The sequence below is a fragment of the Gymnogyps californianus genome, chromosome 15 (assembly GCF_018139145.2).
Source record: "Gymnogyps californianus isolate 813 chromosome 15, ASM1813914v2, whole genome shotgun sequence".
Lineage (NCBI taxonomy): Eukaryota > Metazoa > Chordata > Aves > Accipitriformes > Cathartidae > Gymnogyps > Gymnogyps californianus.
Window position 1 is genome coordinate 6,393,285 of NC_059485.1, and position 13,054 is coordinate 6,406,338.

Sequence of the window (13,054 nt, forward strand, 5' to 3'; positions counted from 1 at the left end):
TTTGGCCTACTTTGTCAGATGCAGGGATATCTGTGGAATAGTATGTTCAATCCTTTATGTCCGGCCATCTATCTCTTCTCAGCAAAATGCATCTGTGATTACTTCTCTGTTTGCTGGTTTTTTAAAATACAGAATTACACAGTAACCCTCAAACAGAAGAGGGGGGAATGAACATGTTTAATTTAAAAGTTTATCTAGTCAAAGTAAAGTTAGGGAAAACACTGAGCATCTCAGGTGCTGGTTAACCTATAAATGAAAAATAATGAAGACAGGGAAGAGGAATATTAAATGAAGTGAATTCTTAGGAGAATCACATCTTGGCTTATATACAAGTCTGAGCTGCTGCAGGAGAGGAATGGGAAGGCTGGGCTGGGGGAGAGGGGACAATCGGTGTCTTCCCATAGAAAACAAGGGAAAACCTCAGTGGGGCTTGGGCAGGATGGAAAATAGCTCCACTTACAAAACAGTCTAGGTCACATTCACCCCACATAACAGCAGCGATGGGTTTTGCTCTCAAAAACAAATAGCAAAGTAAGTCCCATGCTCACATACAGCTTAATCACACATGCAGCTGACACAGAGCCCTGTTGTTCCCTTTGCATGGAGCTCCTGCCTTATTGCAAAGAAGGAGCTGTAGTATCAGGAAAGCGCCCACAGAGATGGAGTTGCACACTGCTCCTTCTCCTCCAGACAGGCATCCTCTCTCTTGGGAACACACACTGGCTTTTTGCAGATACAGCCCCCTTCATAATTTATGGCAGGCTGCCTCAACATGGTCCCTGGACGCTTTCCTTTTACCCGTGCAGGCATGCGAGACCCAGGACCAGTGCAAGAAACATCAAATCCCGCAGCAGGCCACTCGTCTGGTGGTAAAAATGGGTACTGACACATTTTTCTCTTAGTCCTGCTCTCTCCAGGTTCTCTGCGGGAGCTGATGCTGTGGGACCCATGTTGCATTGTTGTGTAGATAAGTAGAAACTCCTCTCAAAAGCTCTAACTTGGCTTCCAAGTCAACAGCAAATAAACTTCTGCAAAGAATGCTGAGTTGTAATGCGGGTCCCAGCTGGCTTTGGGAACATTGTTCTGTTGGAAACCGTATTTCACAGTATGTAACTGTGACAGGGTTTTCTGGAGAAGGCCAAACATGTGGGAACATTTCTCACTCCCTGGAAGTTAATGGTTGTTCCTCGGCACAGATTTACGATTTAATTGAAAAACTGAAAGAGAAGAAATTTTGATTAATGCTGGTTTTAATCATCAAAGCTTTTGCTGGGCACCAACTGGTTCTGCCAGCCCAACCCATAACATGTATTAGAGGACTGACAGTAGAAACATTCAGAGAGGAGAATAAAACAAGAATGAGGCAAATGATGGTCTCACTTGCTCAGGAGTAACTCCATGACATAAGTAGCTATTCCACATTTATGTGGCTGCAGAAGCTCAGCTTGGCCTAGTGCCTTCTCAACACTGAGCATTTTTCCTGCCTTCTAATCTTTAGGACCTTTCCCCAACAAGCATCCCTTCAGGCTCCTATTTGTAATGTTTGCATGATATATCAGGAAACATCTCTAAAAAGAGACATCAGTCTATGGCATGGAATTCTCTCTGGGAAATTATCTGCTGTGCTGCAGGCTGTGAAGGGGAGATCTGTTACCATTGAAGAGCTGTCCCATTCAAAAACTGCTGAAGCAAACAGCAAAAATTCTCTGAGTCAACCCTGAACGAAAGCCCCAGCCAATATCAGGGAGCCTTATTCTGTTAGAAGAGCCTCTTTTCAGATAAGACTTTCATCCAAGGTTATCTGAACACTTGCAATCACGTGGCATTTTGTGCTAACATTAATCCTGGTGTCCTGGCCACATTCCAGTTCGAGTAACAACGTTCTGCCAACCTAAATTCCTCCAGAGGTTTCAGCAGAATGCAATTTTCTTCTTCCTTTTTGTCTTCCATTTCTGGGTAGTTAATTCTGGACAGTGTAAAAGACTGACTGTGTTCCACCCCAGCGCTGGCAACATTTCACTCATGGGGAAAGTGGACCTTGAAGTGAGCAGAACGAAAATACTGCGTGAAAACACATTATTAATAATAAATGGCTTTTAAAACACATTTGTACTTTTCTTCTAAATTCTGGTATCAATTTAAAATGTAGAGCTGGAATACTACTGAGATCCCTGAGAAAGATTATTGGCAATCCCAGCAATCAGAACAGAGAAGTGCATTTTAAGTTGTAATCAATACACTTATGACACAAATGAAAGGGAGATGTTATATAAGGATTTTTTTCCACTGGAGAGAGCCCTGACAGCCAGTTATTGCACTGAGGAAACGAAGTCATCCAGATGGACTCTCCGTCACACTAATGAAGCCGTCTCATAACTGTAACAGAGACCTCATGTATCTGCTGTGACACTTAGCAAATCCGGGCATGAATAAATAACCAGAGTCCAATTGAATTAACCTCCAGCTGATCAGCACTACTAAACAAATTATCCTAAACTCTGAACAAGATTAGAAGGACCGGCACAGGCCAGAATCATGTGGCAGGAGTGTTAATTCAGTTTAACAAGTTTAAACCTAATCCCCCAGTGTTCTCTGATCTCAGGGTTTCAGGGCAAACTGGTTCCAAAATGCTCTTGGAAGAGATAGGAAAGGAGGCTCACATGAAGTTAAGAGCAAAAACACGAGCTCAGCCTAGAGTCGCCTAGAGAAACAGAAGAATTGCAAGTGCAGAGCAGAGAAGGACTTCGGCAGAGCATTTCTTACAGAGACAGAAGAGAGTAGGAAAATGACATTGATTTCCTTGTGGAATATTCCAACCTCACTTCCAGGATGAAATTTAAAAAGTTGATAGCACATCTGCTTTTCTTGATTATCATGTTTCTTGTACAGAAACAGGAGATAAGCACCTGTGACATAAGGGACAATACTTTATTTTAATGCCATTTTCCCCAGTATGTAATTGTATTTTTCTCCTAAGAGTACATTTGTACTGTCCACCAAATGCACAATTCAATTATCACAAACTTCAGTTCATTACTTAGAATGGCACTAACAAACTATTTCAATACTTATTTCTTTTTATGTTGATTCATAAAATAATTTATGTGGTCAGTTAAAATTAACTTTGAACTTCAGCTTTAACAGACTCAACATTTTGCAGGTTTCTGAAATGTTAAATCTGCTTCCAAGAGAAAATATTTATTCTATTACTCTCTAGAGACAGGAGCAGATGTGGTAAACTCTACAAGTTTTCTGAAACAGAGATAACTAGGATTTGAAGCACTTCTAAATACAAATTGCTGCAGCATATGCGTGTGCCTCACAAAATCTTTCAAATCACAATATTCCTCATAAATGTATTTCCAATCTTCTGTCATAGATAAGCCCTTCCATATGGTTTCCAGTTTCCTAAAATCTCACGCTTTTTCAGCGACAGCAAGTGAATCAGGTTAGTATAGGTAGATGAAGACTGAGCTCTGAGAGCCTCTACAGCACACTGAAGGGTATCTGCCTACGTTCTTTTGCCTTGTCATGGTATGTCTTTATGCAGGTCTAACTTCGATTCTTTATTGTGATCTACAGCATGACTAATGTTTTATGTGCTAAACTTCAGCACCAGAGAGGATTTTAATTTTGACTAAATGGCAAAAAAATTTAATGTACTATGAAAAAGGAAGCATTCAGACACCAGGCATTTCCCCCATCTCCGTCTTCAACATCTACAAAGAACTTAAAAATCAGAGGGGCCAATCTTCACCTAATATTCAAGAGTAATTCATAATACCCAGAAATCGTTTTGTTATTGTTTCATTGGCAAGGCACAGAGTTACCCACTTAGTCGGGAAATGCCTCAATGTTTCCACATATTTAAGTTTTGCAGAATGAATAGCTCCTGTATTTCTGAAACTTTTGTTACACAACCTTCAAAATCGAATCATGACCTGTCTACTGCATACTTTGCTGTTATTTATGCAGTATACAAACAAAAAGTAAATATTTATTCTTATTTTCCACTGTGTGCATTGACAGATATCTCCCGAAGTTAACAGCAGTATTATGAACTGCAAATGATGATACACTGTCAAAGTTGAAACAATTTGGTTAGATGCCTCTTACGTTTTCAGATATTCCCAATGCAATTTCATAACTGTCTTGAACATAATGAGACAATGGATTTTTCCTCTTTCAACTGTGTAATAATGAACAACTATTAGCAACACTTTATTATTTCCAGAGTTTGAGGGATCAGTGGCCACAGAGAAAATATGCCCTTTTCAACCAAGTTTTTAATTGTTTTCTCACTTGAAAGAGGAGCTAATTTATTACTGGCAGCGCAGAAGGCATTTGTCTCATCAAGAGATATCATTTTAACTACGGGTGAATTCTAGACAACACTACTATTTAATTTGCTGTCACAATTAAGTGATTTATACAACTGACTATACTATTAGTATCATACTAATACTCTGACATTCTCTTGTTGCTTCTGCAAGAGCCACGTTTTTACTTTCTGTGCTTTCGCACTTCTTAGGAACAGAGCGGTATGAGTTTTGTTCTTAGAAGCTATGCCACAATTATTTTTACAATCCACTCTATTTGCATGCTGTCTTTCATTTGACAGACCACCATGAGCAACTGAAAAACTCCTGCATAAACTATAGTGAGCTTTACGGCAATTACTGCTGTCTTTACTGATCCATGGAAATAATTTCTTCAGCCGTTCCAGTAATGCAAAGCTTCTGGGGTTCACAGGGTGGATCTGTTGATGGATGATACCATCCACAGGCGCTGTCATGGTCATGATCTATGTAGGGCTGTTATTTGACAAATGAAAATTATGTAAACAGTACTCAAACTCAATCTTGCCTCATGATGACTCTGTCTGCTCCATACCCCCTGGCTACAGTGTCCAGTACAGCCAGCTGTTATCTCATGATAAATATCAGGGATAAAATTATCATTAGACAGCACCAGGTTGACTGCATGATGTAATCCTGACTCTTTTAGGTAGCTGGAGCTCTTTTAGCTCTCTTAGGTAGTCTGGAGCTATTCTGGAGATGTATTTCACACATTTCAATAATATCATTTTCCTTTCAGTGGTTGTTGAAATAATTTCTGGATATTTTTTGCAAAGAAATGCAGGATCTGCTGGTTTTAAAGGTACTGAATATATGAAAACTACTGCTGTTCAAAATCAAGCACCCAAGAAACTGTTTTCAGCAACGTCCTTCTGCAGGTGTGACTTGCCTGACTTTTGCCAGGCTCTGCAGCCTCAGCAGTAGCCCCCTTCTGAAACTCTCCCCCAGCACCAAGGGAGCTCCTTTCTTATCCAGCCCCATGGGTCTGAAGCCCTCCTTCGCCAGCCTGCACAGCAGCTCAGAAAACACAAATGACACAGCATAACAAAGTCCTACAAGGACTGGAGTACTCCTCTATTTATAGGTTGCTAAATCTGACTAAAAAAAAGTTCCAAAGAGCTCCAGTCAAATTGCTACCTAGATGTTTCCAGGCCCAGCCAGAGTGTGCTGGCTTACTGCCATGTTTTTGCATCCTACCCTGCACATTGAGCTTTCGCAGGAAAATATGCTAGTGCTCATATGTAGGCAGTTACTATTTACACAAACATTAATGAACAATCCCATATTGTTTCCTTACTAAGTTGCAAATGCAAGAAAACAAAAAAATAGCGTGACCTGACAGTCTCAGGCATGCAAAGACATCCAGCATTTCCATTTCAGATGTGCAGCTGAGTGCAGCTCACACAGAAAGGGAACAATTTGGTTTTGAGCATTATGTTTATTGTTTCTTAAAAGACTGTGTTTTTTCCGGCTGAATTCTACACTGCGGAAAAAAAAGGTTTAATCAACAATAAATAGCCTAGAGTGGTTCTGCAATGCCTGATTGATTGGCTTAGCCTTCCTCTTACTCGTGCAACGCATGAAATAACAGATGTCCCGTACAATAAGAGCCATGTGGACAACTTAAGAACAAAGCAAACCTCTTAGACTTGTCTCTCAGAATAAGAAATGATACTACTGATTATCCTAGGGAGCACAGAAAATGGACCAATGCACAGAAGAGCCAGAATCCCCTCACCCTCCTTCAAAATATGAGCACATAAAATGAGAGCCTCAGAGTTTTAACTCTGAGAATGCTATTCAGCTATCACCTAATCCTGGACACATCTGAACTCCTCAGCTGCTCACACTTTAACCTCTGGCATCCCTGCAAACCTGATGTCCCATTTCTGTCCATGTGCAGAAGCAGTTGGGTTTGGGTTTTGGTCATGCTTGGCAGGCCCATATCTATGTCAGGCTGAGATCTAGAAACCAGGAGATAAAACCAGCAGCTTCAGCCACAGCAGGCTTAACTCCCGACTGTGGATAGCCAGGTTCAAAGCTGTGTTTCCACTTTGCACCAAGCAGTGACAAAGCCTCTCTCCACTGCCTGCAGAGAGAGCCAGCCAGGGAGACCTGACTTCTGGGGCTAAAGCTATTCTTTGAGAACAGACCCAGATGTGCTCCTCTACCCGCTTCCCCAAGGGCCTCAATTCAGTAGTATTTTCTGAACACCGCCTCTGCCAGACTCTGTTTAAATGCAGTGGGAACCGCTTGAAAGCACCAGGAGGTGGATTTCTGCCATCCCTCCTACTCCTTTGACACAACGGCCCCATGGAGAGAGCGCTCACACAACCCTGCACCACCCACAACCCCCAACCTTGCTGCGACAGTAATAAGGGGAAGAGGAGCGCTCTGATATTGTCTGGCCAGAGGAATGTACGTAAAGGCAGCTCTGCTTCATGCACCTCATTTATTACAAGGGTCAGAATAATTCCCAAGCAGCTCCTGCATCAGGGAGCAAACTAATTCCTTTCCTCTCTCCTTGGCTGCGCAGCCCAGAGCCCAGCTGCACCTGAGGTTCCAGCTCACAGTCTATATTCTGCATCATAAAAGATACAAGAGAGAAATCTAAACTAGAGAAGTAATAACCTGTAAACTAATAAACCAACCCAGCACTTTGATAGCTAGGCGCTCCCAAGAGCAGGGATTATTAATGGATGTCCAGACACACTGTGTGTCTAGTTTTCGAGAGAAGTAGGAAACATTTCTGATGCTCTGTGGATCTTACGCATTTGGTCTATAAAATCAGTTCAGATAAAGGCAAAGATTATTATAACAAGCAGCCTCCTTCCAGTCTACACACACAGACACTTAAGCAGTTTAAAAAGAAGAATAGTAAGAAACTGCTCAAATAAATAATAATAAAGGTATAAAGCTGCAATATTATGGGTAGTTTTTCTTGTCAAAGTATGGGGCTGCACAGTCATTGATTTTCTCTGGTAATTGAGATAGTGACATGTATGACTTATGCTTCTTCAGCAGCGAATGCACGGGAGTGGAAGGGATCCTGAAATCCTGCAGATTCTCCAGCCGAGGATTTGATGGCTCTGAACTGCTGTCTGTCTTGATTCTTTATTTCCCTTGGACCGTAAAATGGGGTATATTAATATTCTGTTATATCAAAAGAGAGTTTATGAAGCTAAATGTAATAATGTTTGCAATGTGATTAGGGATCTTTGGAGGAAAAGTGCTATAGATAACGGGAGTGTAAGTATGGATACATGTCCTTCTCAGCCAGAAAATGATGGGAAGCAGGTGGCAGGCAGACAGACTCTCGGGAAAGGTCCCATTATCTGCCACGGTGTGTATTCTCAAATCTCCATCCCCTGCCTCAGTCACACAGACAACAGCAGCCTTCTCCTAAGTTCATTTTTTTTTAATGTATTTACTTTCAGTGATGAAGATTCAGTGCTCAGTTACCTCCTGCCATCTGCTTCTCAAGTTTGCTATATCCCACCTCAGCTCCATGCCAAAATGAGATATCCAATTGATTGAAACTGTTAAAGATAACTCTTTCATCCTAAACTAATGCAAAACACTGAAGTACAGTGTTTCCACGTAAATCTGAACTAGAGTGGACTCTCTTTGTCCTCCTGTCATGTAAAAAATAAAATGGAGGCTGGCAAGGATGGCAGGAAGAATCTGGCCCTTTGTGTTTCCTGAAGTAAAATTATTCTCCGGAGAAGACAGAGCAGGAATAAACTTCTTTATGAGTCAGAGGCTTTACTGACAAGAGATGCTATTATCTCCATCAAACAGGCAAAGCCTCGAGTGATTGTGGTAAGCAAGAAAGAGGAATGTTGGTTTTTTGCAGTGCTGGAAAACAGACTATTTGCCAGATTGCAAGGAGTACCGAAAAGTTATCAAGCCTCTCTGTTTGAATTAACAAGAATAACCTGCTGAATTAAAAGCTTTTCCGTGGACCTCTGCTGCTCTCTAACGGTGCCTTAAAGGATTCTCAGCACGAAGTTTACGTGCTCTTCCTGCAGCCAAGTTTTGTTAAAACTTTTAATGCAAAACAAAAAAACATTCATGAGATCCTTAAGAGGTGTTACCTGAACAGATAAGCCACAACTCAGGTAGCTATTGTTGCAGCCACAGCCGGGATATGTTGTGTGTGGTGGGAATGCTGGTAAATGAGAGTTAACACACAGAAATGAAGGTTTGGAGCGTATTTTAGACGCAGCGATTGCGTAAGTCTGGAAGGGTGCAAACCTCTGAGAAATCCAGTTTTCAGAGCTTTGTATAACTTCGTATACAAAATTATTATTCATGAGTACTAGTATTTCAGAGAAAAAAATTAGCACTGAACTAACTGTATGCAATTAACAGAAACTAATGTGTAGTACTGCTCATGGGACATAAACATTTCTTTCTGCACTCTTCACACAGATGTCCTTATCTCCCATTACAGCACCATCGGGCAGCTGCCTCCGTTCGCTCAAGCCCCATGCTTCGCCCATGAAGCTTCTGGACCACGCGTGGAGCATTCGGCGCCCAACACACGGCTGCTTGTCCCATCAGCAGCGAGGGACCAAGCTGGGCGGCCTGCGTGTGACAGGGGAGGGCAGGGCCGAGGGCAAGGCCACTCCGGTGCCCAAAACCAGCCGTACTTTGATGGGAAAGCACGCTCGGGGACACTAAAGCGTGGCCGACACCACGCAGTGGCTGGGAGCGTTGCACGTCATGTGGAAACGGGGGGGGGGGGGGGGGGGGGGGGGAGGGAAAAATACCAAAATTAGCAGCCCCTCCCCGGCCCCCAGGTTCACCCTGTCCCCTCACAGGCCTGAGGAGGGGCACACGCCACTCCCTCACCGCCACGGGTGGGGTTTCCTGCCGTGTGACATTCCCCTCCCATGACGGGAGCCAGTGTAGAACGGGCAGAAGCCGGCCGAGGCGGCCGGGCCGGGGGAAGCGGCTCAGCCCCGAGGCCGGCGAGGGGCGATGTCCCTGAGCAGAGCGGGGGCACTGGAGATGGCGCCTCCCCGGGCGCGAGCGCCGCGGGCGGGCGGGCACGGGTAATGGCGGCGCGGCGCTGAAGGGAGGGGACGGCCGCGGCCGCTCTGCGCCATCTCCCCGCGCCGCGGGCCGGCGGCGGAGGGAGGGGAAAGGCGCCGCTTCCGCCGCGGCGGGGCGGGCCCGGGCGGAGAGCGGCGGCGCGGCGGCGGGAACCTCTCCTCAGCCTCGGCCCGGCCGTGGGGGCTGTTGTCTCCCTCAGGAAGCGCCGAGGCCTGCGGGGCCCGGGGGGGAAGCGGGGCTCGGGGTCGCCCCCTCGGTCCCAGCGACCGGGAGGCTGCGAGGGAGGGCACGGCACGGCGGGTCGGGCGCGGGGGCCGGCTGCTCCATAGGTGCGATCACTGTTAAACCACGATTTGCACGAAACCCTGTAAATGGCGGCTTGTTCGTGCGGGGGGTGCAGGCCGTTGCTGCGGGGCAGTTAAATTTCCCCTCCCAGTCAGGGATGTGGGGTGTTGACTGTTGTTCTTGCACAGACACACACCTCCGGATGCTTTTGTGCTCTGAAATTAACTTAGTCCTGGGTATTTGAAATGAAGGGAAGGATTCGGGCTTTTTATAGCCCGTGGTCCGTGTTTTTAATCTAATGTTATTTTATTGTTATTGTTCTTTTGTTGTTCTTTTTCTGCAGCGATGGAAGCGAGTCCCATCGTGACGTCCAAGCAGCGAGAGGAGGTGGTACACGGGGTGCCAACAGAGGTGGTGTGCACGGCGTTCTCCAACTCTGTCCTTGTGGTAGTCACACAGTACGGCAAGATGGGGACGATCGTCTACGTGGACCCCAACACAATCGGTGACAACGTGGGCAGGCCCTCACTCACCACAAAGGTGCTACTGGGCAAGGATGAGGTGAGGGCGGATATACAGCACACAGGCAGCAAGGATAAGGGGGAAATGTAGTAGGTGGGGCTGTGCAAGTTGCCAGGGAGTTGATGAATCACAGCAGCTAAGCGGTGTTTGCACAGTGGTAAGGTTAATTTAAAAATCTCTTCTGAGGAAAGAGGGGTTCATCAGAAAAGTATGTGTGCTCGTCTGCTCTTTGACGTAACAAAAGTTCAACTGTGAGCGGTCTGGGGATCTGTTATTTTGTGTCCTACAGGATATGGATTGTTTCGCCGTGTTTATGGAAGGTTTGATAAAGCTGCTGTTGATTTAAGGGTTGCAAGATCAAACATGCAGCCTTTGATAACCTTTTTCAGGTTTCTGTTCCAGTGAGTTTGTCTTCCTTTTCAAGTCCCTTTTCTCGTGCCCTGCTCCCCCCAATCTATGCCAGCCCCATAATGGACTTTAGTTGCCCTCTCCCAAGTGTGCCTGCCAGCACCTACCCTTGATAAAGTTTAATTTGTTTTGCTTCCACAAAATGAGTTTTTATCGACCATTTCACAAAGCTGGAGAGAAAGCAGAAGAAAATGTATTTCGCAAAGCATCAACTAGTCAAGCATTAAAACAGAAAGTTACAGACCTAGAAGATTATGAGGCTTTCCATCAGGGTTGGAGCTATCAAATATTACTTGCTAACCTTAACTAGAAAAACTCTAGCAACACAAGTTCCTGATTCTATCTGCGGCTTCCCCTTACGGGGTTTTTATTCTTCAGCAATAGCCTTCCTTCTCTGGATGGGAGATGCTTTGCTTTCCCTGGCATGATGTCTGCTAATTCTGACCACGTCCACCCCCAAGCTGTTCTTGTGTTTTATTTGGAAATGGGAAGTGCCTTTGTTTACTTTGTTGCATAGTATTTTTAAATCATTTTATCAACTTTATCGATCTAAACTTTAAGAAAGGGCTTTCACTAGTTTGCTGCCTTCCTGCTTGTCACTGTTAACATCCCCGTTTGGGATGGTGCACGCTTCCAGACCGTACTGGTAGCTAAAATCAAGCAAACTCATCCTTCTGATAAATACATAACTGTGGGTGTAAGTAAAACCTAGACAAGCTGGATGTTCTTGTTAAAGAAACCTCATTAAGAGGTTATATTCCTTTTCGTCCCTCCTTCAGCCTCACCACTTATTTCTGTTTTTCATTATTCTGTTAAAATCAAAAACAACATGTCATTTACACATGGCATGCAAAGAGTGTGTATATAACACCATTTTGGGGTCTCTAGGAATTGCAAAAAATAACAGTTTTTTTCCAGAGCTTGTCAGCGGAACATACCTTCTTCAGCAACAAGTTTTTAAAAGAAAATTGAGACTTCTTCAGAAATCCGGCTGTGATGGAAATAGAGGCATTCTGATCCATGGTTTTTCATATAATTTGATATTTGGTGACGTAGTTTGGGTGGGAGGATTAGTGGAAGGAAAGATTCTCTGTACTGACTTTCCAAGTTTTCCAAACTGGTGCAAAACTCGATTCAAGTGCAGCTCCAGTTATGTTGTTTCAGGGTGGTTTGGGTGGCTGTCACTCATGGGTCCAAACTCTTCCCTTTTAAGCTGTTTGGGAAGGTGCTTTCTAAAGTTCCCCGTACTGTGGCTTGGCTTTGCTGACCAGCCAAACTGCGTGTCTGTTCCCAGTCACGTTGGAACCGCTCAGCAAACTGCACGCTCAGTCCGAGTCCAGTATCGACAGGTTCTCGACACGCTCCATGTCATTGCAGGACTCTTCCTCTCCTAACTCGTGTGGGAGGGCTCTCCCAGCTGTAAGAGCGTACATCTGTATACCTTTGCTTTTCAGCCCCTCGTTCATGTTTGTGCCAAAAACCTGGTGGCGTTCGTGTCTCAGGAGGCTGGGAACAAACCTGTTCTTCTCGCCATGGCTTTAAAGGACAAGACGATGGAAGGAATACAAGCTCTACGGGAAGTGATCCGAAGTTGCCAAGTGTGGTGAAGTTGTGCCATCTGGATTCAAGGAAATGATCTTGAGTCCATGACTCATCACCACTTATTTAAAAGGACAAGAAATGAAAATGATGGAATGTCTTTGTGCTGGTTTTGGATGTACTGAGGAATTTCATGAATTTTTCTCTACTGTGTAGAACATTTGTGGGTTTTGTTACTGTGACAGGTTTGCAGTCCATATAGTCACTGATGAGACAGGAACAATTGTCTCAACGTACAAGAGAAGTATTATTTTTATCACATTGGGTGGGATGTATATTTGGGAAACAGCATGGCTCTGCGTTTGTGTCCTGAGGAGTAATAGATGCCAAGCTCTGTAGCTATGCTGTACCGCAAAGGGGGAACACCCAGTGCAGAGTGAATAAAAGAAACATTGACAAATCTAATTTTACCTGTTTTCTTTTTTGCTCTGTGAAAATCACTTCAATTGAAATACAAGCCTCAGTAACAAATCAACAGCAGTTGCATAATAGGAAAGATTTTCTTGCCTGTTCTTAAGGAAATGAGTCTTTTATGACTGCTTTTGTCCTTATGTCAGTCCCTTTCCTGATGTAGTCTGAATCCATTTTCCACTTTCACTCTGATTTTAAAGAGAGGCAGATAATTATGCTCTGCAAATTTCATGAAAGCTGACATCAGGGTGGAAGACAGGAACCCAAATTAGTGGTGAGAAAAAGACAAAATAACAGCTCCTTATGGATTACATGGTACCAGCACATCGGAGAGGCAGCACATACATAGCTTGGACCACCTGCAACGAGCTGTCCCTCTCCTAAAGCACCTGGCGTAGGAGACGCGGGGA

At 44.2% G+C, this 13,054-nt stretch overlaps 1 protein-coding gene across 2 annotated transcripts; it reads left to right on the forward strand.

Moving 5' to 3' along the window:
* Positions 1–9,387: 9,387 nt before the first annotated feature.
* Positions 9,388–12,632, forward strand: PSMG3 (proteasome assembly chaperone 3). Of its 2 annotated transcripts, none has more exons than XM_050905949.1 (3): positions 9,388–9,418; positions 10,048–10,265; positions 12,089–12,632. In XM_050905949.1, exons 2-3 carry the CDS (start codon positions 10,050–10,052, stop codon positions 12,239–12,241), a joined length of 369 nt encoding a protein of 122 aa, XP_050761906.1. In that variant the 5' UTR covers positions 9,388–9,418; positions 10,048–10,049; the 3' UTR covers positions 12,242–12,632. The 2 variants fall into 2 exon arrangements, with proteins under 2 accessions (XP_050761906.1, XP_050761905.1); XM_050905948.1 differs by lacking the exon at positions 9,388–9,418 and adding an exon at positions 9,712–9,748.
* Positions 12,633–13,054: the final 422 nt, after the last annotated feature.